This window comes from Pungitius pungitius, chromosome 16, assembly GCF_949316345.1.
Source record: "Pungitius pungitius chromosome 16, fPunPun2.1, whole genome shotgun sequence".
Classification (NCBI taxonomy): domain Eukaryota; kingdom Metazoa; phylum Chordata; class Actinopteri; order Perciformes; family Gasterosteidae; genus Pungitius; species Pungitius pungitius.
In genome coordinates, this window is record NC_084915.1 from 14,860,534 (window position 1) to 14,885,353 (window position 24,820).

Here is a 24,820-nt window from a genome sequence, read left to right on the forward strand (position 1 = left end):
CACGGTCACCGTTATTGTTTTTTTAAACGGTCACACAGGGTGTATAGAAACAAGGGAGACCCCCCCCCCCCCATGTACCGCTGGTTAACTTAGTAGTCCGTAGTCACGGTTCTCCTTTAAATTTCCTCCGTGCCCGGGCACCACATCTGCCACTACCATCAGCAGCAGTAGCGCAGGCTTCTTGATGTTGTGGTCGGGAATACGCATGCGCCCGGCATTGGAATTACTGCACTGAGAAGAATAAGTTGGACCTCGTCTGTCTTCGGTAAAAGAAAAAGACACACCACATAAGTATGGCAGTGTTCAGAATAAGAAGAATGCGGTGTTTCGGGGTTTGGTTCTTCCCTCTCGTGGTGACCGTGGTGTGCGTTCAAAGGTAAGTGAAAGGGTCGGAGAACGCTCCACTCAATCTTTTTTTTTTTTTAAGTGACTGTGTTACAGACGAAATGGAAAAATACTTAGACACTTTGTGGTCCAAGAATGTCTCGTATTTAAATTCCCTGTGCACATGTTTCTCTCTTTTCTCTTCCATAGTGCCGGTGTCAATGATCCTAGCAATATGTCTTTGGTTAAAGAAACGGTGGATAGGCTGTTGAAAGGTTATGATATACGATTGAGGCCAGATTTCGGAGGTAAATGAAATTGTATTGTCATCAACTCTGATCCAGTTTGCGCCCTGTCAGTCTGAATAATAGTACAGTGCTTATTCCCCGATCACCTTAAATCATGATTGCGATTTCGGAAAGTAAAAGAGACGCGTCCTATCAGTTTTTGCCCCAGTCGGATGTTTTTCACGATACAGTTGAGGCAAAATGTGTCAAAACAGCCGAGAGAAGACGAGTCAGTGGTGTGTTTGAGGGACGAAAGTGAACAATACAACACACCGTCTTAGTTATTTCAATGGGAAATGTAGACGGGCAAAAAAAAAAAAAACCTGTCGAGACTCACAGCACAGCCAATTGGTATATAAAACATTACAGGATCATGGTCCAATTCACGTGTGTACTGTCACGGAAACATGTTTTAGGACTGGAGGGGGCGGGGGGGGATTTAACTTTTAGGGGGAATCACCAGCACTTCAACCGCGGCTCAGCGCGTCCCCCCCCCCCCCCCACCCCGAAATAAACACTGCAAACTATTATCCGGCTGACAACGGGCTACATTCACAAGTGTCAATGCGCACCTTATCAACCATCTTTTGTAGCAACCATAGAGGCTGCAGCTGACGTCCATATTCCCGGTGCTTAACGTCGCTTTCACCTGTTCTAGGTCCTCCGGTCGGAGTGGGGATGAACATAGACATCGCCAGCATAGACATGGTGTCAGAAGTCAACATGGTAAGTAGGGCACCCGCACCTCGACCGGTCAGCCCCTTCTTGAGTAATGATCCCCGCTAAACGTGAACCCCCCCCCCCCCCTCCCCCAAGGGGAATACCCTCGCCAGACTGCGGGGGAACCCCCTCCAAATGAAGGCCTGGGTGGACATTGACTTGTGTATGAGAAGTGGAAGGCAAAGGTTGTTTAGTTTGAGAGTTGGAGGCATTAATTCAACCTGTCCGGGTTATTGAAATTGATCGTCTTGGATGATCACTGGTTTTTTTCTTCTTCTTTCCGTTTCGTGAATTGATTCCTGCTTAATACTCCCAGCTGGCACAAAGCCAGGCATCATCACTAACTTCTCAAAACAAATGGTATTGGGAAATAAAAGTCCAATCCAATCACTATGTTCTTAATGGGGACAATGAAAGTAAGCCCAAGTCTTAACTCTGGAGATATTTCACACTGACATTAATGTTGCTCCGTGAGACATTTTTAGATGGTCTGTTATGGCTGGTTTAAAACGCTTCACTAGAAACGGCGACACTGGAAGAATTTCAGAGCTGTGTTTATGAGAAGTGGAGATGTTTTGCTTCATACAAGTGCACCTCCTAGTGATGAAATGTTGGAACTGCACCTCACTTCGCAGAGAAGCTCAATGCTGCATTTTATCTTTATAGACGGTGAATCTTGAAACGCACGATACAGTTGACCACATAAGACATGAAAATAAGGATTGCGTTCTGACCATCCACTTTCATCGTTTTATTTTCTTCTTTTGTACAATTGTCTCTTTCTGTGGTCGACCATTACAATTTACAAGTTCTTCACATCTCGCAGAGATGCCTCCTGCTGTTGCAGTTCTTTAGGTGTTTCTAGCTGTGAGATGAGTCACGTTGCAATCTGAGGAAATGGTTACGCACTGGAATATTTTTGGCAGCAGCACCCAAAGGCTGTTGCTCACGTTGTTATCTCTGTGCTGCTGATGTGTAGAGATGAGATGAGAGAACAGATGATGCCAATTCTATCTAGACTATTCTAGTCTATTTGCATGTGTTTAAACCGGAAGACTTGCAAAACCATAGGCCAATGTAGACACATGAATACACAATGCAGGTCTACATAGTCCTGCAAAGTGGCCTGCGGGTTCTGTGTGCTTTTCATAAGTGTGCACTTCCAGAAATCAAATACTTTGGTATTATGTAAGATGTTATTTGTATCTACAGCCCAATCACCTAATGCATAATAGGCATTCCATTTAATCTATATATAGATTTTCTCAGCAGAAAGGAAGGCAGTGATTTAGTTGTGTTGAATCGCCACTCGATTTGGCTAGAAAAACTATTTTTTTTGTTGATAATTGGTTCTTTAACAGTAGCATAAAGCGGATGGAAATCCAAGCAGTGAGGAAGGGGCCACAAACAAGATGTGTAGCCACAGTATTGCAACTACACAACAAGTGGAGATTATTGTGCCGTGTTTACTATTTCCTCTACTGTTTTCTAAAAGTTGTACCCCAGAGAAGATGGCAGCAATGAAATAGATCCCAAGTTCATTACTCCTACCCAGAAGTGCGTCACGGTCAGGGCTTATATCCACACAAGCCCACACACATAAGTGGAACAAAAGCAGATCCCACTCTCCATCCAAACACACACAGCCAATGCACAACTTCTTTGATCAGTTCATTCTTTTGTCAGCTTTGGCCTACTAAACACCCTCTAATGTGAAAGGGGAGTCATTACCACCTGACCCATTGGAGCCTCATGAAAAGGAAAGGCCACATGTGTGCGTAATGGTTTCGGCATCTTTGATCTGCTCCCCTTCTTATAACTGTAACCACTCCTCGGGATTGCAGCTGGTGTAGAACCACTTTCCATCTTCCATTTCCTCTTCCCCCATCTGGCTCTTTGTCTGGCACTTATTTTTGGTGTGGGGATGGAACCATCATGTGTTCTTTCTTTAGAGAGCAAATGAGAAACAGGGTACAACATAACAGAGCGATGTCATCGAGGGGTATATCCAGCAGTGTCCCATTAGCTATTACGGGCCGAGCAGGACGCCTGTCCTTTGGTGTGTATTAGCAACGTATTCTTCCATCAGCCAACACGGATCTCTGCTATGGGCCTGCCTTTGAAAGCAGAGACATGAACGAGCATCTGCACATTGTTACCCACGGTGTATCACGGAGCAGAAGCCCACATCACAGGCCTGTAGCTCACTTTCAATGCGTCAAACTAAGTATGCATCTGTCCCCCAGAGGACTCAAAGTCCACTTCACTATTTTTTATGTGAGCAGGTCCAAATGCTCGACCTGGACTCAAGGATGTTGCAGAACATTTCCCCCTTTTGACTTTAGTTTTTCGAAAGACAAGCCTCTAATACTGGTGACCATTTGTGTACGCTAAAAAATAAGGCTGCAACAATAGCTGGCTTAATTGAGTCATATGCTGTGTAGACAACTACATTTAAATGTCACTTGGGCCTGGAGCCACAGGAAGTGTTCATTACAACCCATAAAAGCCCATTGTCCATGGGTGTCAGGGCCAAAGTCCCAAGCCTTCGAGGGAGAACAGCAATATGATTTGATTGTTTAAGACCTCGGAGTCAAATTGTTTAACTCTGTATTCATGTGAAGGAGAGAGAGATACATACATAGGCAAGCGAGTGCTCTCTGACGGACGTTACCATGCAGAGAGCCAGAAGCAGGAGTGGTGGCGTAGAGGCGGTCATGTACCGAGCGCTGCTGGGGGTTCACATTGCCTCGTGCCTCAAGGAGTGGACGCACAGACACTAAATGCCCACGTTATGTTAGACATTCAACACATGGAAAGTGACCAGGCGAGCTTCAATCCATGCACTGGTCAAAGGAAAAGGGAGAAGAGAATGAAGAAGGTTGTGGGTTTCTTTTCTTTTTTTCCTTCTTCTTCTTCACAGCATTTCTCTTTTGTGAACTTTCTTCGACTGCTGCCATTTCAGTCTCAATATTTGCTTTTGGTTGAGCTCATGAGCACTTGAATCCTGAGCTGACCATTTTCACAGGGGGAGAAATACCCCTCAGAATAGTCTGAGGATCAACTAAAGTTCTTCGCCTCTCTCAAGAGGCAGAAATATCCAAAAGGTCAAAAGGAGCTTATTGATTGTTGAACGACTGTAAATTCAAGAGCCCCCCCCCCCATTTTTGTTATTTCAACTTATTTCCACCGCTCAGCAATTTCTCTGATAGGATTTGTGCTCTAAAAAGGACCACACTGAAACCTATACATTATACAGTTACATTATAATTGATTTTGGCTGAAAGGCATGAGATCATTGCTCAGCCCTTTGCTAATGAAAGGGAAGGGAGATGAGGTACTTAAAATATTGCATAATATTTCAGCTGCAGATCAAGAGTTTTACAGTGATAGGAAGTCTGCTTGTTGTGTTTTGATCTATTTGAAAGCAACATCCAATTGTCTCTTGTTGATGTGGGTGGACTCGAACATTAGACCTCACCCAATAAATGAAGTAAATGAACATGACTTAGTTTGTTTCATGGCAAAGATATCTCACCCTGATCAGCTTACTGTGACAAAAATTCTGAGATGGGTGATATAATGAATCTTTGAAAGTAATTAATACAATAGGATATAGAGACACGCTTTTTTTTGGCCCAGTTTTCACGCTGATCCACGAGGGGTCCATAGTTACTAATAAGAGTGTGAAGATTCACAGGCTGAAATGCATTCCAATTGTGGGGAGAAACAAACACACTCCAAAGTGGTGCTATTGTAAAATGAGCTGTCAAACTATCCTAAATATCTCCACAGTATATTCAAAACGGCCTCAAGTTAATGAGCAACTAGGGATCAGATGCAATTCTGGCTGATACAGCATTTAATAACTACAGGTTATGATACAGTGAAACCAACCAATAGTAAACTTTGTAAATGTACAGTGGTTAATAAAACCAATCAAATTCTAGTGTGGCTGTGAAGGGTAATTACACAACTCCAATTGGTACCTTGGAGGTTTTAGCGCCTGAAGTTGTTTGGAGAAGTGTCTCCTTTCTAATTCACAGTCTATATCAAGTCTGATATCATTTAGAGTTGAGCATAGTTGAACACTTTCGATGTCTCTAGTGGGAATGTTTTGCTCATTTTCTGTCTCTCACACACACATTGTACAGTTTGAATTTCTCGCTGTTCCCCGGTCCAGCTTCCTCACAAACGGCTATGTTAACGTAGCCTGCAGCAACGTAGCTCTTGGAATTATGTAACAGGCCAAGCGGAGGCAAACTCAACAAGAGTTCAGGAAGGATTTGGTGCTGCAACGGAGAGAACATAATGTATGAGGAAAGCCGGGCTCTAATGATAACACTATTGATTTATTTCCATTGCTTAGGATAGGTGATACATTGATCTGACTCATTACCTAGCTCCTGTTCTAACACAATGTCATTGAAAAACAGCTTAAAAAGGCTTTAAAATACACGCCAGTTGACGTATAGAGCAGTGCACTAAAGAAGGACCTCATGCATATGTATTAACTGCATGTTATGTAGGAAGAAAGCATAAGACCATTTAGACAGTACTCACAGGATAGATGTTTGTTTGAAGGATATGTTAAACATATTCTTCTTGTTAGCAGTATCATGTTAATATCATTACTGTACTGTAACAGCAGGAACATATCAGTAAAGAATTACACAAGAACAATGGGCCGCATAGTGACATTGAATAAGGTTTTCTTAACTTAATTTACCAACTTTTAAACTTGCTCACATTTGAGTATTGACATGTTTGTGCAAAATATTATGTTTAGCATTTTTCTTCAACCGTACAGTTGAAGCCTATTATATAGGGCCTAAAGAAAGAAATGAGTAATATTTGCATTGTTTGCTTCAGACATTTTAACAAGGATTATGGTCAATTAAAATAGAAAAGCACCAAACTACCACTATCACTCATCACTCTCTCTTTTTTTCAATTTGAAGCAAAACAGCTTAATGAACCCAATTTGTTTTCGTTGACAGAAAGAAATTCAACAAACAAAGGCAACATTATAAATTAGTCAGAGTCCTTCTCCTGGCCACCCAATTAATGTAAATCCAATATGCCGATGGTTAAATGGTCAATTTAGCTGAAGGACATTGCAGTGTTGAATGAGAATTCACTCTGGGTTAATAATGACTAAAAACACACCTTTCATATTACCTGTAGTTATTTGACCTATTGCTAGGATAGAAATGTCAAGCATGCCCCCACTCGTTAGGACATCCATTACCCAAAGGTGGGTTCTGAATACGTAGGTAGTTCTATTAATCCTGATGAATGACATTGCCTTTGTCTAGAACTTTACTTTCTATTGCTATGAAGATATTTATTAAATACTGCTACCTTGTTCGGCTACGGCCGTAAAATGGGCTCAACCTCAATACGGCAGCTGCAGATGTGAAAAGCTCAAAATGGGACAGCTGTTTCAGGGACATTATCGCATCCCTTTTTAAAGTAGCAGTCATTCATTTATATATTCCGCCAGTGTTGTAACCACCAAAGTATTTCACTCCAATGCAGCAGGTCAGCTGGACAGATGTGATGTCTGATACCAATTATCCAAGAGATGACAACTTATTTTCACTCATGTCATAACATCCGTTTTACTCGTTTAGTTATTGCGCATTGATGTGTGGCTTCCTTTTTTTCTCTTTCCACCCCTCTCTGTTCCCATCACGAAGAGATGCCACTTATCCACATATTGAGCAACGAAAGACAGAGGAAAACAGGAAGCTCAAAGGAGCCGAACACATTGAGCTAACATAGAAATACTGTAAAAAATATGAGTTGGTGCAGAGAAAAGTTGGAACAAAGGAGGGGCGGATGAATTGTGTGAGAGTGCTAAAACCACCAAGGCCCCATCTTGCATGATTCATGCTGGTTGGTTTAGATACATGCGTTTGGCTCTAGAGTTCTAGTGATCCATTGAGTTTACACCGTGTGCCGCTTGAAAGCAGGAAACAGACAGATAGTTAATAGGTTCTTTGTATACTGAAAGAGGATTGTCACCAGTGAAAACCGTACATAAGGGCACATGTTTACTGATTAGCACAACCAATGACCTCAATGTAAATGATGAGGAAGCCGGCAGATATTAGAGGATTTTTCACTTCATGTGGAAGATGAAGAACAATCAGAAGATTATAGACAATAGAAGTAAAAAAAAAGAAATAAAGTGGAATTTTGTAACACATAGAGCCAGGCTCATTGTAAAGTAAACGGTCATCATCAAAGCAATACTAAGTTAATTACCTGAAAGCTGGTGGCTGGCTTACATATCTATAATTCACATTTCAGAGGCATTCAGCTGTTGTTCAAAGACTATTAAAAACATAAAATGAGCCACTCTTGGGGACATCATTTTTCATCACAATGTATAAAAAAAAGAACAGCAAAGGCAACAAGACAACATCAGCAGTCTGGCCGAGGCAAACTAGACACCGTAAGAAGAACTCAAAGAGGAGAAATGTAGGAACTACAGGTGGAGGAAGGAGGAGGAGGTAGACGGAGCAGCTGTCGGCCTGACAAGATTACCTTTTATTCCGCAGTCAAAATCTCATAAGCCGTGTGTACAACGATGTCTGGGAAAATGGTGACTGAAGCGGGCGGGCTGCGACTATTTCTGTGCTCACTGCCAATATCCCTTCAACTCTCATCAGCGGTCCGTTTAACTGGCTTCTGCAGCTTGACCTGCTATTCATGTGACAAAACAAACAATCATATCACCAACAATTCATCTCTAACAGAGGTGTGGGTGGGACAAAACTAAATTTGCGGATATTTTTGTGAACCCAACTCTGTAACCTTTAAAATGACATCATAATGATAATAACAACTTTATTCTAACATCCCCTTTAAAAACAGTAAGTCAGTGAAAAGGATTGGGATGATGCTATGCTGTCTGTTAAAGTCAGTGAGAAGGCTAGCTGGTGCATTCTGAGCTAGACTCAGGCAGGAAAGTGTCTTTTTCGGTGATGCTGCAGGGAAGGGAGGTACAGTACCTCCATGTCTTAAAAAGATGAATGCATGAATTACTTTTTCCAGGTTGGGGTGGGAGGGATTTTGTTTAATTTTGGAAATTGTGGAGCAACACTTCTTTCTGTATGCTGTAATTTGTCACATTACTGCTTTTTTGAGTATACACCACACACATTTGAATATATTTTAGCGTGATATGCCACATTTATAAATGGAGTGGCATAGACCATTAGCAGCACACACACACTGTCATAAAGTACCAGTGTGTACTGATTAAGTCATTATTAATGTTACAGACAATTAATAACACAGCTCTAAATGTCAGGCGAAGGAAGGCGTGTAATCAATTCCCCCAGGTTAAACAGCCTCACTAGTTAGGCATCTGATTCACTGTGCCTGTGGCAGTGAACGATTGGGTGGAGTTTTAGCCATCGGAGATGCAGCTGTAGGTATAACTGGTAATAGACAGCATCATGAGGTCTGGTTTCAAGCTCCTGGGACGGACAGCACATTGTGACAGAGTGATTCGCTTAGATTTAGGGAATACAACTATATGGTTTAGTAATCGCTCTTGAGTTTATCCATTCATGTATGCACAGTCTTTTTCATTTCACGGACCAGTCTTGCGTCAAGCATTTCACTCACACCACTAGACGTTTATCTTATCTTTTAATTCGTTAAATGAAGAATATAATACAAGTCTAATGGTGTCCGCTGCAGAGGTTGGCTCCGTTCTCATGACAGACCTTCATCTCGGCTGCAGGAGATGCCTCGGCGCTGTCTACGCCCTGGAGAGATGTAGACAGCTTAGGGGTAATTGCTTAACCCAATGGAAGAGATGCAGTGAATAGTGAAATTTCTTGTAATAAACTTGACACATCTTAGCAAAGATTTTATGTGAAGAGTGACAACGCGATGTACTGTTTAAGCCAATAATCAGCCGTTATTTACAAAAACAAAATAATAGACACAGTACCCGCAAGAAAACATTCCAAAAAGATCAACATTTCACACAAATTTAACCAAATGAGAAAATTACTTCTACCAAAGGCTGAATGTCTATGAAAACCACATGTAGACGTGATTATTAACATGATTATATAATAGCATTGATTGTAGTTGACCCTTTCTATAGTTGAGAAAGACCCTTGAATGAACATAGTCTAATATGTTGAATAGAAAGGACATAAAGATATACAGAAACTTCATTGAGTGTCAGAGGAATGAAGAAAGTCAAGGATGAGGGAATCAACTTTTTTTTCAAAATTTTAGCAATATTTGAAAAAAAGATATGAGCTACATACCGATGATATATTTCTCATGAACTCCAACGCTTGTTGTTTCCAGCGAATTTTAAATGATCCCATTCCTGACTTCAGTTTGTCAGTAACTGCTGTGTTGTGTTGAAGGGACTAAAGTCATTACCGTGCGATACCTATTTTTAGATTGTTAATCAAGGTAACATGTTTAGACCGACACACTCAGTATGATATCCCATAACGTGTGAGCAGAGTGAGATTGCTTCATTTCAGCTCATCCGCCCACGGTGACGTAACGGAGGTCCAAATCGTGGATGCAAGTGGGTTTGCAGCAGAGGGGGCTTTTCCACGGAGGTAGTGGATGTCTGTGGTTCTCTATTATTGACAGCAAAGAGGATTGAAAATTACTAAATTGCACGCAGGGCGTCCTGCTCGCCACCGTGTGGACTTTGGGTGATGGGCCCCTTGATGGGTTTACTACTTTCAGTGAGTGAAGCTTTACATTATATGTCATTTAGCTGACACTTTTATCCAAAGCTACTTACATTGCATTATAACCCATGGTCTACATTTTGCCTGGGACACTTCGACATGGCCCATGGGGCAGCCGGGATTCGAACCACCAACCTTGCGGCTCCCAGCGCATCACACTACTCCGTGCGCCACCATCGCTACTTTTAAACACACTTTTTTTTAAAGAAAGAAAGGAATACGGTAAGCTTTATATGTCATTTTGCGTTCACCTTTAAGAGGACTCCAACCTCCTGTCAGCTGTCAAGGAATTCAAAGTGCCAGCCTTCAATGTGGTGTTTATGGGATTAGCTGAGTGTCAAAAGGCTGTGCCGTGAATAACTGAGTAGGTAAGACCATAGGCTGTCAGTGTGGTTAAAGTTAAAGCCCAGTAATTAAAGCTGAATTAATTGAGGCTGATTAGCAGCTTGCCACCCAGCAGCCATACACCTGATCCGACTTCTATAATCAAGTACACAGACACGCAGTAAGAGAGAAAAGCTTCTTGGCTAGTATGAATATAGGGCTCGTAATGTTAAAATATCACTAACGTTATCTTGCAGTGGAAAGGTAAATCCTATCTATGAAACGTCATGCAAGTAACAACTGAACTAAGCCGGCAAAATTACCTTTAACGTGAAATAACAAACGTTGCAGGCCTGGTACGATGCTCTCCATCGTAGAAACCAAAAACTTACTGGTCACTAAATTCGAACTGAGCAAAAGGTACATTGGGTGTTAACGTAACGTGACGTTACCTCTGAAATGATGCAGTCCAGCAGACGAGGTGACCGGTCCAGGAGTACGATTCCAGTTTCACCCAAAGAGAACTGTGCATTATCGGGCAGCTCACAGCGCTCCCTGGTGGTCCTCTCTTGGTTCGTCGTCACCAACAGTCCACACGGACCGAAGGGCGGTTAGCTGCGTTAGCTAGCTGCAGGCTAAAGCTAACTAGCATTAGCCACTCGCTGAATTAACGAGGGAAGCAACGTCAAGTCACGGCGTACCAAACTTTGCGTTCACTGCTACTGGTCACACAGGTAGTGCAACACGGTATCTTGCTGACAATTCGTACTTTGTGAAATATTACACTTCCATTACAACTTTTGACAAAACCCGTTAATTTCTCTCTCTCTCACTCACTCGCGCTCCCGTCGGCCCACAGTCACGTGATCACACGCGCCTCTATAATGTATATGTTTCTTACAATCTGAATAGATTTACTCACATCTTTCGGCTCTTCTGTCTTGTTAATAAAGCTTTATAATTGGTCCTGTTGGTCACTGCGGTTTATGTCTAGAACTTTTCCAAAGAAGTGCATGCAAACTAACACTCCATTCTGCTATATCACAGCTCAACGCTGATAAAGTTGATAGTGACAAAAAAGGAAGGGATGGTAGGTGTGGATTGGTTTTCACAGAGAAGCTGAAAAGCACAATGAAAGCTGATGATGGGATGGCGGCGAGCATGATGTGGGGCAGAAGTTGCTCTCGGTCTGAGTGATACGTTTACCATTACTTCCATAGCCTTGCTTCTCAGGGTCTTTTTCTCATGGTTCAACGTGTCCTTTGTTACCAGGGAAATGATATCTTTGGCTAATGAAGCCAAAAGCAAGTGTGACTATTAAATTAGTTTAAAATCAGCAATGAAGCATGCAATGGAATCTTGAAAGTTTCCAGGATAATAGAATACAAAAGATGAAGATGAGAAGTGCAAACTAGAGGTTAGCCAGACTTACATTTCTCCCACTCTCACTCACATAGAATGAATATATATTGATTAATTTGGTATTTGTGTATGTGGTTACATTCTATGCAATGCTTCCTAAGTGTTTCCGGTGTCTGTAACATTGAAGTACTGAGTGTTTTATTGCTTGTTAAGTAGCTGGACAGCTTGCCAGTAACTGTCAGGGAAGGCATTTGTTTTTATTGCGGAGTAGTAGCCAATTTGTACTCTTAACTGAAGTATTATTGTCTTCACTTTTTTAACAACATGAAACATATAACGAGAATTACAAAAATACTTCATTCAAGAAACTGAAGTAAAATCTGGATTGTATCTATTTATCTTTGCCAATAGCATTGAAATGAAAAACAAGTCTATAATCTTGATCCCTCTCACCGCTTAAATCGGTTAGTCAGGATGAGACGAGGAGAGGAGCAACTCCCTTGAAAACAAATAACATTGTGAGGATTAGTGTTAACCATGATGCATGCTCGTGTTTGCATGAGATGCACTTTCATTCCAGAGTGCTACAGATATTAAGGCCTTTTTATGTCTTTTTTATTGTCCACTATTATTAGTTTTTGATTGGTATGACTGAAAACCACTGTTTAAATATTTTAATCAAGGTGTTTAACATGCTAAATCTTGTAAGAAAACTGAAAAAACTCATCACGCAAATAAAGGGATGATTATATAACTTGAATATTTTTTATTCTGTATATGTTTTATGCATGTTTTCCATAGTACTGATTTTGCCAATCAGCAATGTCTCACACTTTTCTCCCTCAGTTACTGGACCTCAGTTAATAGAAATTTAAAAAACTAGATGCATTATGTAGATTAGCATTTCCTTTGTAAGAATAATACATTTTGATTATGTATTTATTATTCATCCATTCTGGAGTGTTTTATATAGAGAATAATAAAAAAACTTGGTTGAAAAGGAGACGGTAGCCTGAAAGCCTGCTTTGTAATGGGAACCATTTGTACTATTGAGAAGTGTGAAAATGCTGAGTTAGTAATGTGTGCAAATATACCTGAGTGAACTGGAACGCTCTCCTGCTTGCAGCTTGAATACATTTGGAATAGATTCATTAAAGATTTTAGTCATGATTTTAACACGCTTTCAAAGCATGACAATATTTGGACCTCCTAAATGTCCCCTGTTTGCCCACTGGTCCAATGTGGAATAAGTTAATATATGTCCATAAAGGCAAATTAACACACACACACACACACACTGACATCTACACACAGATATTCTGAAGCTGACACCCTCCTAAAGCCCCACACTGTGCCTCATGTAGGTCATCCCAACTTGGAGGAGATATTGTTTCTTCTAGGGTGTCCTTGCACATGGAGACACTATGTGCAGGCCATCAAATCGGAGAGAAGAAAAGACAGCAGGATCGCGTGTAAACTGAATTTGTTCAGATATAGGTCGACAACCAGCGTTCTCTACTCTGGACCTTCGTGCGTGATCGATCTACAGATGTCCACATATTGCATTATCTCATTGTTGACAATGTTTGTAGGTGGCGCCTGCCTCTTTTTATACTCTGTTTGAATAGCAATCAGCTTCCTCCTCATTTCCCCTGTCCTCCATAATGCATGAGCTGTGGGACTGCTCCACTCGATTGCTGTATTTATACGTGAATTGTGTATATGTGGGATATGTGGGATAGTCAAAGGGCAGCTGTCTAAAGCTTTGGCAGACATTTTACCAAGTTTGTGGTAAAGGAGACATAGGTATACATCTTTAGCACACAAGCTCTTCAAGCAGGGGCGAGGGGGGGGGGGGGGGGCAGTAAATGGGACGGATGAACTAGCTAACCTTTCATCCAGCTTGTATGACATCGGAGAGAGTGAACTTCCCCCCTTGTCTTCCAGTGGGCTTCGAGAGGCGCCCTCACAATTTGCCTTCTGCTCTGCCTTCCCCATCCCCCCCCCCCCAACCCCCCAACACACACACACACACACACACACATGCCCCACCAACAACCCTTCCTGCCTTGGAATTGCCACTCCACTCTCCTCCTCCCCGAGGACACAAAAGGGCCTCCAGATGCTCCAATCGTCTCTAATAAATAGTATGTAGTCAGTTAAGCCGCTCCGCTGCCAACTGGCCAAACTCTGAACCTGTGCTTTGGGAGAGCTCTCAGAAGGAAAATAAGGTCCCTCTAAATTTGATTCACTTTCGGCAGCTAGCTCTCTTGAAAGTTGCTTCCAGGCCTGAGTAAATTATAGGGCATTGAAGGAAAATGGAGAAGTATAGAGAAAGAGTGATAAAAGGCTAAGAGAAAGAGAGAGAAAGGAGCAAGTCATGTCATTATGTAAATTCAGACGTATTCACTCAAGGCATTTGAGATGTTCTCTTTTTATGTCCATTCCGATAATTCCTTTGGTTTTGGCCGAAGCCGTCTGACTGTTGGTTTGAAATATATCTTATCAACATTATTCCGGAGCAAATGGAGCAAATGAAACCCCCTGCAGCAGCCCCCGTATTCTTTCTGGTTGCAGATTTACAGCATGTGGTGCACAAGCTGTTCCAGATACAGCGCAGAATCCTAAAGACTCCACACACAGATCCCCAGAGACCCGGGGAATATATGTCACTCAGCACGGTGGGGATGGGGCTGTTTATTATTAGGTCTCGGTGGAAATACTGTGGCCTATGCCAGGCTGCTCATACCCTGTCGCTGACGGCAGGAAGACTGTGCGAGAGCAAATTGAAAGCCACTTGTTGTTGGAGGCCTTTTGGAGGAAGTGAAAAAAGGGGGATGAAAAAGTGTGGCATAGACATATGAGGAGGGCAGGGTTCACATTTCCTCCACAATAAAGGTACCGTAAAGATAATGGCATGAGGAAGACGGACAGATGGAGGATAGAGGTGGATGGAGAGACTGCTTTTGGGGCCACTGTTCAAGGTCAATACATCGTAGGAATAATTTAATCTAGAAAATAGTAGAAAATATTCAATATAAAAATCACATGGTTTGTCGATTTTTGTATTACCAGTCCATGCAATCATGTGTTGATTTGGGGCACTTTTACCCACAAGTTATGAGGGTTTTCGAAAGAAAGAAAAAACCCTCTCAAGCAAAATTGTTTGAATTGTGGCCCTGCAGAACCCACAAAACGACCCAGAGGCTGATCCGACCCGTTGTCTCGTTCTCTGGACGGCTCCCTCGCCTGCGTCTGTTCAACCAGGTTGCTGTAAGCCATTCACACTCCCCGAACCAAAGATGCTCCCCCTTCTCTTTTTTTCACCGTGTGCAAATAGATCGTCTGAGAAGGGGACGGCTAGATGGAGAAAGGGAGACAGGGGAGAGGGGAAGATGTGCAGAAGAGAAGATGGGAAGAGGGTTTATGTAAAGGAATGAAGGGGAAAAAAAAATGGGAATCGGAAAGAGGATGTAGGCAGAATGTAAGCGATCAGGCAGAAGAATAAAAAGATGAAAGAGGAGGGAGAGAAAGTCATTGGTGGTGCTGAATTCAGGGACTCGAATTGAGGGGCTGAGGGAATGAAAATAAATTTGCATCACTGCTCCATTGAGCTTTCCAAGGCCTTTCATTTACCCCCCCCCCCCCCCCCCCGCCCCCCCCCTTACAAGCCCTCTCACATCCCCCGTCTCTTCCAGCAAACTCACCACACCATTCCAGTGGGAGGAAAGCGATATATAAATATATATATATATATTTATAACCAGGGCTCTGTACTAAGACATCCTCATTGTGATCATGGTTCTCTCCCTGCTGACTGAATCCTCCATTCTCCCTCATCTCTCTTCCATTGCATCTTATCACTCCCCAACTTTACTCAGTTTTTTCACCCAGATTTTCTCAGTGGAAGTTCAGGTGACAAGATCTTTGTTTTTCTCTTAATATCCCCTTTTAAGTGTCTATGAAGCGCACACACCCAGCAGACACACAGAAACAGGGGCTTTCGTTCAGAGATGTATTTCTGCATTTCTGGTCACCTTGTAAATGTAAATCTACTTTGTCTCTAGTGACTACATTGGAAAATGTCTCGGCTTCTTTACAAAACAGCTGCGTGTCGGCGTGAGAACAGCGAGAGGGAACCAACACAGTAATCTAGCAGGTATCAGATCCAAAGCAATTGAGCAAAAGATCCTATGAAGCTCTGTGCAGAGCTCACAGGGAACTGCAGACTTCTAATTAATTGATAATTCTAAGTGGATTAATCACTATCATCAACCCTATTCACATCATAGACAGTGATGGTGAGCCAGTGTTATTGTACAACTATTCAATGGTCTCTGTAATCAAGCCATTTGTTGCCTAAACTTAACCCGCTCGGAAAATGCTCATGTTGTTTCGTGAGACAGTTACAACAACAATTTTATTCTCATTCGCTATCACTTCCTTTTAAGTTTAAGATGAAATGAATATTGTACTTTGCAAGGGATCGATATCAAAGCAAAAACAAAGTCGGAACATTCGACCATTACACAATGTAGGATTTAAAAGGGGGTCTCAAACTGTACAACTAAGTTGTCCAATATTAGTTCATGAATCTGCCTTCTGCCCCTCAGAGTCCATGTGTTGCAGGGGCTGGGATGACATGTGAGGGGTTAGTGGACAGGGCAGCTTGGAGGATGAGTGGGCTTTACGGGGTCATAGCGGGCAGCTGGAACATCTTTTTTTCTCGTCATTTTCAATTGTTTATGTTCCCCACTAGTCTAAACGCATCTCAGCTGATCTATTTATAACAATAACAGCAACTGCAAAGTTGAATTGTTTGTGTTTCTTTAATGCACAAAGCATGTGAGGGTTATTTTTGGTCAGATAATGTCCAAGTCATGCTAAAGGATCCATGGCATGAAACAGCCATGTGAGATTTTTACAATACTGGAATTGTTGGCTCTATCTGAGAAATCAAAAACTTAAAGTTGGCATCCGTCATCTGGGTGGGGCCACGCCGTGTGCGCGATTGTTCATGTCACACATTGTGTGGAGGAACATGAGGTGATTTATGCCAAAGGGATTCGTATATGCCAGTTGCCTCACGCACCCATTCAGACTATCGTGGACTTTAAATGCCAGATATCTCACCATACATTTAACTCTCTAAGTTTTCATTTACCACTCAGCAGCTCAGACCTGCTATTTGTTCAAGCTGTTTTATTGACTAATTAGGAATCTCGTAACGCCAAATATGATCTCATGGGGATTGTTACAGCTATTAGGTTTACTGTGTATTTTTCAGTAAAATGGGCTATACTTCAGATATTAATTTAAACAGTGCCATAATTCTTTGGTCCGTTATGTGCTATCATGAGTGAGTGCAGGCTTACATTTGGACAGAACTGCTGTCACATCAAAAGGGACCTGGGTCATTATGACTAATTAAGTCTTTTCACCCGTTTGTGGCTTTGGGTGCGGTGACTAGAGAGGTCAAAGGTCAGACTTTCAATAGGCGCTTGCTACTCCGTGTGATCTGTTCCATTTGCCCCCCACTCGCTCTGACGGCCACGAGCTCCTGCAGAGGGGGTGGGGGCGGGGGGGGGGGGCGCCGCATGCCGTCAGTGGGCCAGGTGAGGGGAGTGTGATGATGTAACAGCGCCAGATTCTCCCCGAGCAGATGAGCGCACGCCCTGCAGGCTTTTCATGATGATGATGATGATGATGATGATGCAGCCGTTGCTGATGTTTCATGTGTGATGAGCAGCTGTGTCTCACATCTTACGTAATGCAGGTGTTTTACACACAAGACTTTCTGTTCTGTGGAAACTGTCAGCAAATGTCTTTTTTGTTTTCATGAATTGTATTTTGGCATTCAAAAGACAGTAACAGCAAAGAATATGAACAAAACTGTAAATTAGCTGTTGGAAATGTCTTTAGGAAAAAAACTGAAATGAGGAAACATCATACAGTGGGAGATGTGCCGTGGACCTTAATAATAGTTTTTAATTATAATGGCCTCTTGTATTCTGTGATGGAGTACATAATGATCACTTTGTGATGTCCTTTGGAACGTGGCAGCACAGCATATCCTGCACTCATGAATCCACCATCATTCTTCCTGCATCACTCTGTGTCTCTTTCCCTTTACCTTTCAAATTCTTCCCTTCTCTCTCTAACAGAGTTAATATACTGATGCTCATTATTACTGTTGTTATGACAGCCTCCCTTGCACTCACATGCACACAGCCACTGCAGTTATCCTGATGATTTACAACCCCTCCTCCTGCCCCAGAAGGAGAAGGAGGGGAGCAAACTATATACAGTAGCTGCCTTCAATAACAGCTTCACTCTAAACTAGCCCACCCTGGCACCTCCACAAGTTCGTCCCACATAACGACCACAACTTCCTCACGTTATAAGGGCCTGCAATAACAGGCCCCGAAGGATGACAGTGGAAACATTCAGCGTCTTAGTATCACGCCCCGGGTCGCATTGTAGCCTTCCTCTTTATCGAACATCTGACGGCTACTCGTGGCGACTTCACATTCCAAACGTGGGCGCTGTGGTGAGGAGAGCCAGTTAGGCTAGTGGCATAATATGCAAATCATGCATATTATACGTGTAGGGGCTGGCAAGTGATGTAATAATATAAGGCTTATTTTTTATCTTATCCCTGCTGTTAACAATGTTGCAAAGGACAACTTGCAATATTACATATTACACTGAGCCAGGCAACAATTTCCAGCTGAATTGTTTCCATATTAAATTATAATCTCTGAAGAACAGCCAACAATCACACACACACACACACACACACACACACACACACACACACACACACACACACGTGAGCGTTGGAAGTCACCGATCTCAACATTTGTTATCTGACGTTTTAAATTCTTTATTCAACAAAACAATTCCAAGGTCGATACCATTGATAACACTGCAAACTAACAACTTAATTGAAGTGACTAATAGGAGAGACACTCTATTTATGTATGTGTGTGTGTGTGTGTGTGTTTGTGTGTTTGTGTGCCCACAACAAAGAGACACAGAGAGGCCTCTCTGATGTTTCATCCATCACAGTGATCCCGCCTCGCTCGCTTGATGGTGTGTATCGACGAGTGCGGCGATGGTAGTTAAGGAGAACTACATGGCAACCAGCGTCTCCTCTGCCACATGAGCAGCGCTGCGCAGCATGCCAGGGAGAGCGCGAGATGTTACATCACCGCCAAGCGGGGATGGAAGTGTTGCGAAGCCAAAGGCCGTCGATGCAAGTGTGAAGCAACCCAGATATTAGACCCCTACAGTTAGTCAGTTAGCCGTTTCCATTTCGTTCATATAGAAAATCAACTGATGGAGACGTTTTTCCGCCTGGATGAACTGTCTATTCCCACCACAAGTCCATTCGGGCTATTTGCGTCTTTTGAAAAACACTCACGTTTCAAACTTGTGGTTGTCAGCACCCCGAGCCAAATAAGGTAAAAACAACAACATAAAGAAAGCTATTTGTCATACAAGGGCCTCGCTGAGAAAAGCTGCCCCTGTTTTCCTGACTCCACGCCGTCAATATCCAAGCCTCCGGGTCCCGAGGTGCTGTCGGACGTCAGATCTGTAGCCGATGGGCATATTGAAAAATGCATGTTCAGCCTCTTTGCCAGGAAGTGGATGTGCCAGTCATGACAAAAAGTTCCCTGAGACAGCATGTTTATTTTAACTTAGTTTTTCATGGATGATTGCTAGGCTTCGTACTTCAGTGAAATACACGAGCATCTGACTGCTGGCTTCTCTCTTTTTTTACTGCGTCCTAGATTTAGAGTCATGGAATTTGACTGCAAGTTATGGAAATTCCTCTATTTGTTTATGAATTATTAACCTATTCTGTTCAGGTTTTGAGCGTTTCATCCTAATGAGAGAAGTTGTATGCTTGTATAGCCCCAATAGCCTGGATTCTGGAACAATCAGCCCAGTGAATGCTTAGGATTTCAACTTTTGAAGTGCAATAACTTTACTGGCCTACATATTGTATAGGGAGGGTTGTTTCTTAACAGTTTCTCACCATAGTGCTCTGTCTGCAGGGTTGTACTTAATGTGCAAACATTTATGAATAAACCATTTCTGGCTGTGATGCATTCTAGAGGTCTAAATAATGGATTAACATTCCGATAGATATTCACTAAACTCATTTTTCATAACTATTTTGAAAACTGCATCGTTTACATAAATAATTGCTATTTAGCATCTTCCCTTTTCCTAACCTTTGCCGCCACTGTTATAAATGTGTTGCTGACTCACTGCCAACAACTGCTAACCAGCAAACTATACAAAGTCGTGACAGGAATACATATTGCATTACACGTATGCAAATGCATTTAGGATTGTGCAAGTTCTTTCAAAGTATGAGCCTTACTAAATCTTACAATCAAAAACACAAAAACATCTATCCATGCATAAGATGAAGGCACACATGCATATTATTCCCAACACATTTTGATGTCTGACTCTAAGCACAATGGTCGACCATTGTGACTGGGGGCGGACAAGCAGAAGTAAACGGGTGAACATGTTATGCAAGTACAACATAGTGAGCATATTTAGCAGGATAGCATCTACCGAAGACCAAAAAAAATGAATAGAGGTTGCTGGGAGGGTTGTTTTCATTTGTCTGGAGGTCTCATCATATCATATTCTAACAGACCAAAGCTTACGCATCCTCACACCAATGCAGCAAATGCAATGTGGTTAAAGCTTGAACATCACTTCCTGTGAGCGGCTCAATATGAACAGCTCACTCCTCAACAAAGTGTGTTCTTCTGACCCACCCTCAACAAGCCCCCCCCCCCTCACAAACTTATGCTTTCATCATATAAAGAGACACAAACTCTCTCCCTCTCACACACACACACACAAACGCGCAAAGCCAAACCTTATGTCTCCCTCTCCGACGCGTACACACTCTTTTACACTGTCTGTCAAACCTTGTGTTCCTGTGAAAAGAAGGAATTCCCCATTGAGTTTTTTTCGCTGAGAGTTTTTCTTTTTTTGGGCGGGGGGGCTGTACTCCAACTGTTCCATTTGCTTTTAAGTGAACTTCATCCAATATTAAAGCCTAGTCTGGTTTGATCAGAGCGTTTGTAGTACAGAGCAGCTGTGTAAAAGGGTCACTTCTTGGATTAACCGTGTCTTCTCTCTCTCTCTCTCTCTTTTCCCCACATTTCTCTCCCTCCCTCTCCCGGGCCGTTCCTCATTTCTGTCTCCTTTTCTCGATTTTTCTACCCCTCTCCCCCCTGTCATCCTTTTGCTCCGTCTCGGTCCACTCTCAGGACTACACGCTGACCATGTACTTCCAGCAGGCCTGGCGAGACAAGCGGCTGTCCTACTCGGAGATCCCCCTCAACCTGACCTTAGATAACCGGGTGGCTGACCAGCTCTGGGTCCCCGACACCTACTTCCTCAACGACAAGAAATCCTTCGTCCACGGCGTCACGGTGAAAAACAGAATGATCCGACTGCACCCGGACGGTACCGTGCTGTACGGTCTAAGGTGAGATTTAATCTCGAAGAATAACATTCTTGACGCCGCAACAAGAACAAGCTGCAAGGGCGTTTGAAGTCACAAGTAACCAAATAAATCTCCCTTACGCTTGTTCCGTGGACACATGCACATCGCCAACTAAAAGCTGCTCAAAAGCTAAACTGTGGTCTCTTAGTAGGTATCTGCATAATTTACATAGCCACCAATAGTATGTGTGATATGTAAAGTTTGACTGTATGTGACCTACGTACCTTTTCCTCTGTTCATTAGATGTGTGACAGAGTGACAGTGAGGCCATACTTCATGGCTCCACCATCATTTTCTCTATCTGTGCATCAACTGGTGGGAATGCTCGACTTCTTACATCCGGGGCGAAGAGCTTTACTGTTTTCAAGATGATACAAAAAGACATCAGGCTGCTTAAAAAAAAAACGTTGCTGCGAATGTCATATTCTTCAGGCGTTGACTTGATCTTCACTCTTTAATATTGCTGATCAAACGCTTGTTTATTCTCTCTCCCCGGTGGTTGCTCGACCCGTTTTCACTGACGTGCCCCTCCACGGGCTCAGAAGGAAAGGAACCTGTTGACTATTCCCCGTAGGGACGTCTTTTCCTCCCCTCAATCACGAAAAGCTATTAACATTGAAATGACCGCTGACATTATTTTTGACCGCACTTGGAATGATGGTAATCTTGGTTACTTCTCCGACCGTATGGTTGTCATTTATTTTGTAATCTCCTCAAACTCGCTGGAATGAGTTTCTCAGACAGGGTAGAGTGTTTTTGTTCAATACTACTTTTGCAGGTTTTATCATTTGATTGTACACAATCCTCTCTTTGGGGACCAGTGGAAATATTCTGAATATTGCTCTTAAATCTGTGTTCCGGTTTGCCAGAAATAAAATCCAGTAGTACAATATAAACCGATTGACCCATTCCACTGAGTTGACCTCTCTGATGACTCAACAGTTCATTTTACAAATTGTCCTCTGATGCCCAAACTATAAAAAGTTATGGAAAATCATAACGTCTTAATGGCCACCATGTCAGCACATTAGCACTGCTGCAGTGAGGATGAATAAATATGGAGAGACAATGAAAAAAAAAGGAGAGAGACGGGGCTTCAGAAGATAATTAGACAGACTTTTCTTTCGTAGTCATCCTTGTTATCCGTCTTCAATACTCCCCCCGATACCCGTCTACAGAGTCCGGCATGGTGTCATTTGCTCAGCACCTAATCTGATGTAATCTTAATACAGTTCCCTCATGTTACCATCTCCACTTCCATGCCAACCAAAGCAACGTATCCAACTGATTGATGCTAAACACTTGAATCTGACCGAGGGAAGCATCATGATGATGAAGAAAAGACACAAGTACGTGGGACAGAAAACAAGTGCAGCACACCAATTCATAGGACCGGCTACTTTGCCTGTAAAATATACATTTAGCTCCACAGTGCTGACCTCTGCCCAACAACAATCGATATCAATATCAATTTAACCGTGGAACAAAATCTGTGGCCTCGGGTTAAATGAAGAAAGCCACTTGAGGACCTTCCTACCAAACAAAGGCAGAGTATTTAGGCTTCCTACATGCTTTATTGCATGGTTTTGGGGACATCCACTTGCCTGCAGTATCCAATGATACTAGGAGATTTAGAAGACAATTTTTAAAAATTATTTTTAGTTTCTGACACATTTCTATTGCTTTCAGATTAAATCATAAACCCCCCCGGTGAAAACCAAATCCTGCCGTGAAAGTGGTGAACTGACATTGGTGACATCCTGAAATACTGCCGGTCCCCTTTGAAGATAATTGCATTTAACACCAAGGAACATGTGCTATTCATTTCATGAGGTTCTTGATTTTTGTTTTTTTTTCCTTCGCAGTGCTTCTCTCTGAGATTATGCCCGTTGCCCGCAACATCAAAAGTAGACAAAAAGGCAGCGAGGAAAGCTCGAGACGCACCAGCAGACTGTGAGGGTCAGATTATGTTTGAATAGAACTGAAACGATGCGAATCATCCCTGTATCGGGGCTTTGTACTTAAATAGAATAACCTACACACACTATCAAATAAAATATTCAAATGACAAATCCATAACCACTTGGGACATGGTTCCTACGCACTACATGACGAGTCAGTGCACATATTCATTAGGATGAAGTGGGATTAGATTGAAATAGGAAAAAGAAGTCCATCCTTCTTGACACTCAATATAATTTAAGAAGGGTAACCAGATTTTTTTAAAATCCTAAATTAGAGTCACAGGATCTTAAAAAATGTCAGCGAGTGCACAAAAATCCCCACAGCACATGCAGAATAAAAACATAAAAAAAACGATATATAAGCTATAAATATGATGTCAATGTTAATGTTAAAGCATCCAAGTGATTTGGTTCTGTGGGCTTCCTACTGCCATCATTTTCTTGGTTGGTTGTAGGTGGGAAGCAGTTTGCAACGTGGGATGAGTGCTCTCTGAATGCTCTCATATCTTTATTGCCCCTGATTTGACCTCATACCGTTTGACCCATCCGCCATCACAGTCCTTTGTGCAAAATCTGATGCACACGGCGGGTCGCTGCAGGTGACGCGGCTCAGCGCCACTCAGTTTCGGGCGCGGTCGTCACTCTCCTCAGGCTGCAGCCGGGCGAACCGAGCACTAACTAAAGACGGAGTGAGACGCGCGGCTGTGCATCATTTAAAGGACGGGACAAGCGGGGGGGGGGGGGAAGAAAAAGTGCGTGAGAGTGAACTGGAGGGAGCGGAGACAGCTGCAAACACAATCAGGCACTCACGCACACATGAACACATCCAAAAGAGTTAGAGCAAAACAACAAACACGCCGGGGGGCACGGATGCACACGCAAAACCTCAACCTTTTCCTTGAAGACCTTGCCAGAGGCTCTTGCTCCCGGTTCTACGCCGCTGACTCCATCTTGACACAGAGATCGAGGGGGGGGAGTTGACAGAAAGTAACCGTCAATTTACTCCTTGGTTGAACACGCGGAGGCCAGAGTGCACCTTCGCCAGGAGACAATCCATCGGAAAGAAGTAAACGCTGACATAGACAGGGTACAAGAAGGGCTCAAACCACCTCGGCGCCTCATTCTTAGGGGGTGGAAGCCCCCGAGGTGTTTAATATTAAACAGCATGTTGATGCTTCTTTGGTATCTTCTGCTTAGCTGTGCTCCCTTCGTGATGGTATTAGAGGAGACATTTTTCATCTCACAAGTGGCCGTTGATCATTCATTTTATCCATTAGAAAAATACATTTGAACGTTGGTAGGACAAGGAAAAATATGTTTTTAAAGTTATACCATTATACGCACAAGCCCTTTGAACAACTAGTGAACATTTATTATTTGACTAAACTTGTTTATTCTCACTGTTTTAATGACCAGTTGAAGGTTATTTTCCACTTTACCCACAGTAAACTGTATATACTCAAGACCTATTAAAGAAACACCAGCAAAAGCAGCGATGTGGAACACGTTGTCCAAATACCTTGCAAATGCAAAACGGGAAAT

General features: G+C 42.6%; 1 protein-coding gene across 1 annotated transcript in view; it reads left to right on the forward strand.

The window, feature by feature from the left end:
• Nucleotides 1-24,820, forward strand: part of LOC119215935 (gamma-aminobutyric acid receptor subunit beta-2) — a 43,612-nt gene continuing 18,792 nt past the window's right edge. Inside the window, exons 1-4 of the mRNA XM_037468499.2 lie at nt 1-376; nt 535-632; nt 1,270-1,337; nt 21,076-21,296. Coding sequence (XP_037324396.1) covers nt 294-376; nt 535-632; nt 1,270-1,337; nt 21,076-21,296 — 470 coding nt within the window. The 5' untranslated portion in view covers nt 1-293. The remainder of the gene's footprint in view (nt 377-534; nt 633-1,269; nt 1,338-21,075; nt 21,297-24,820) is intronic.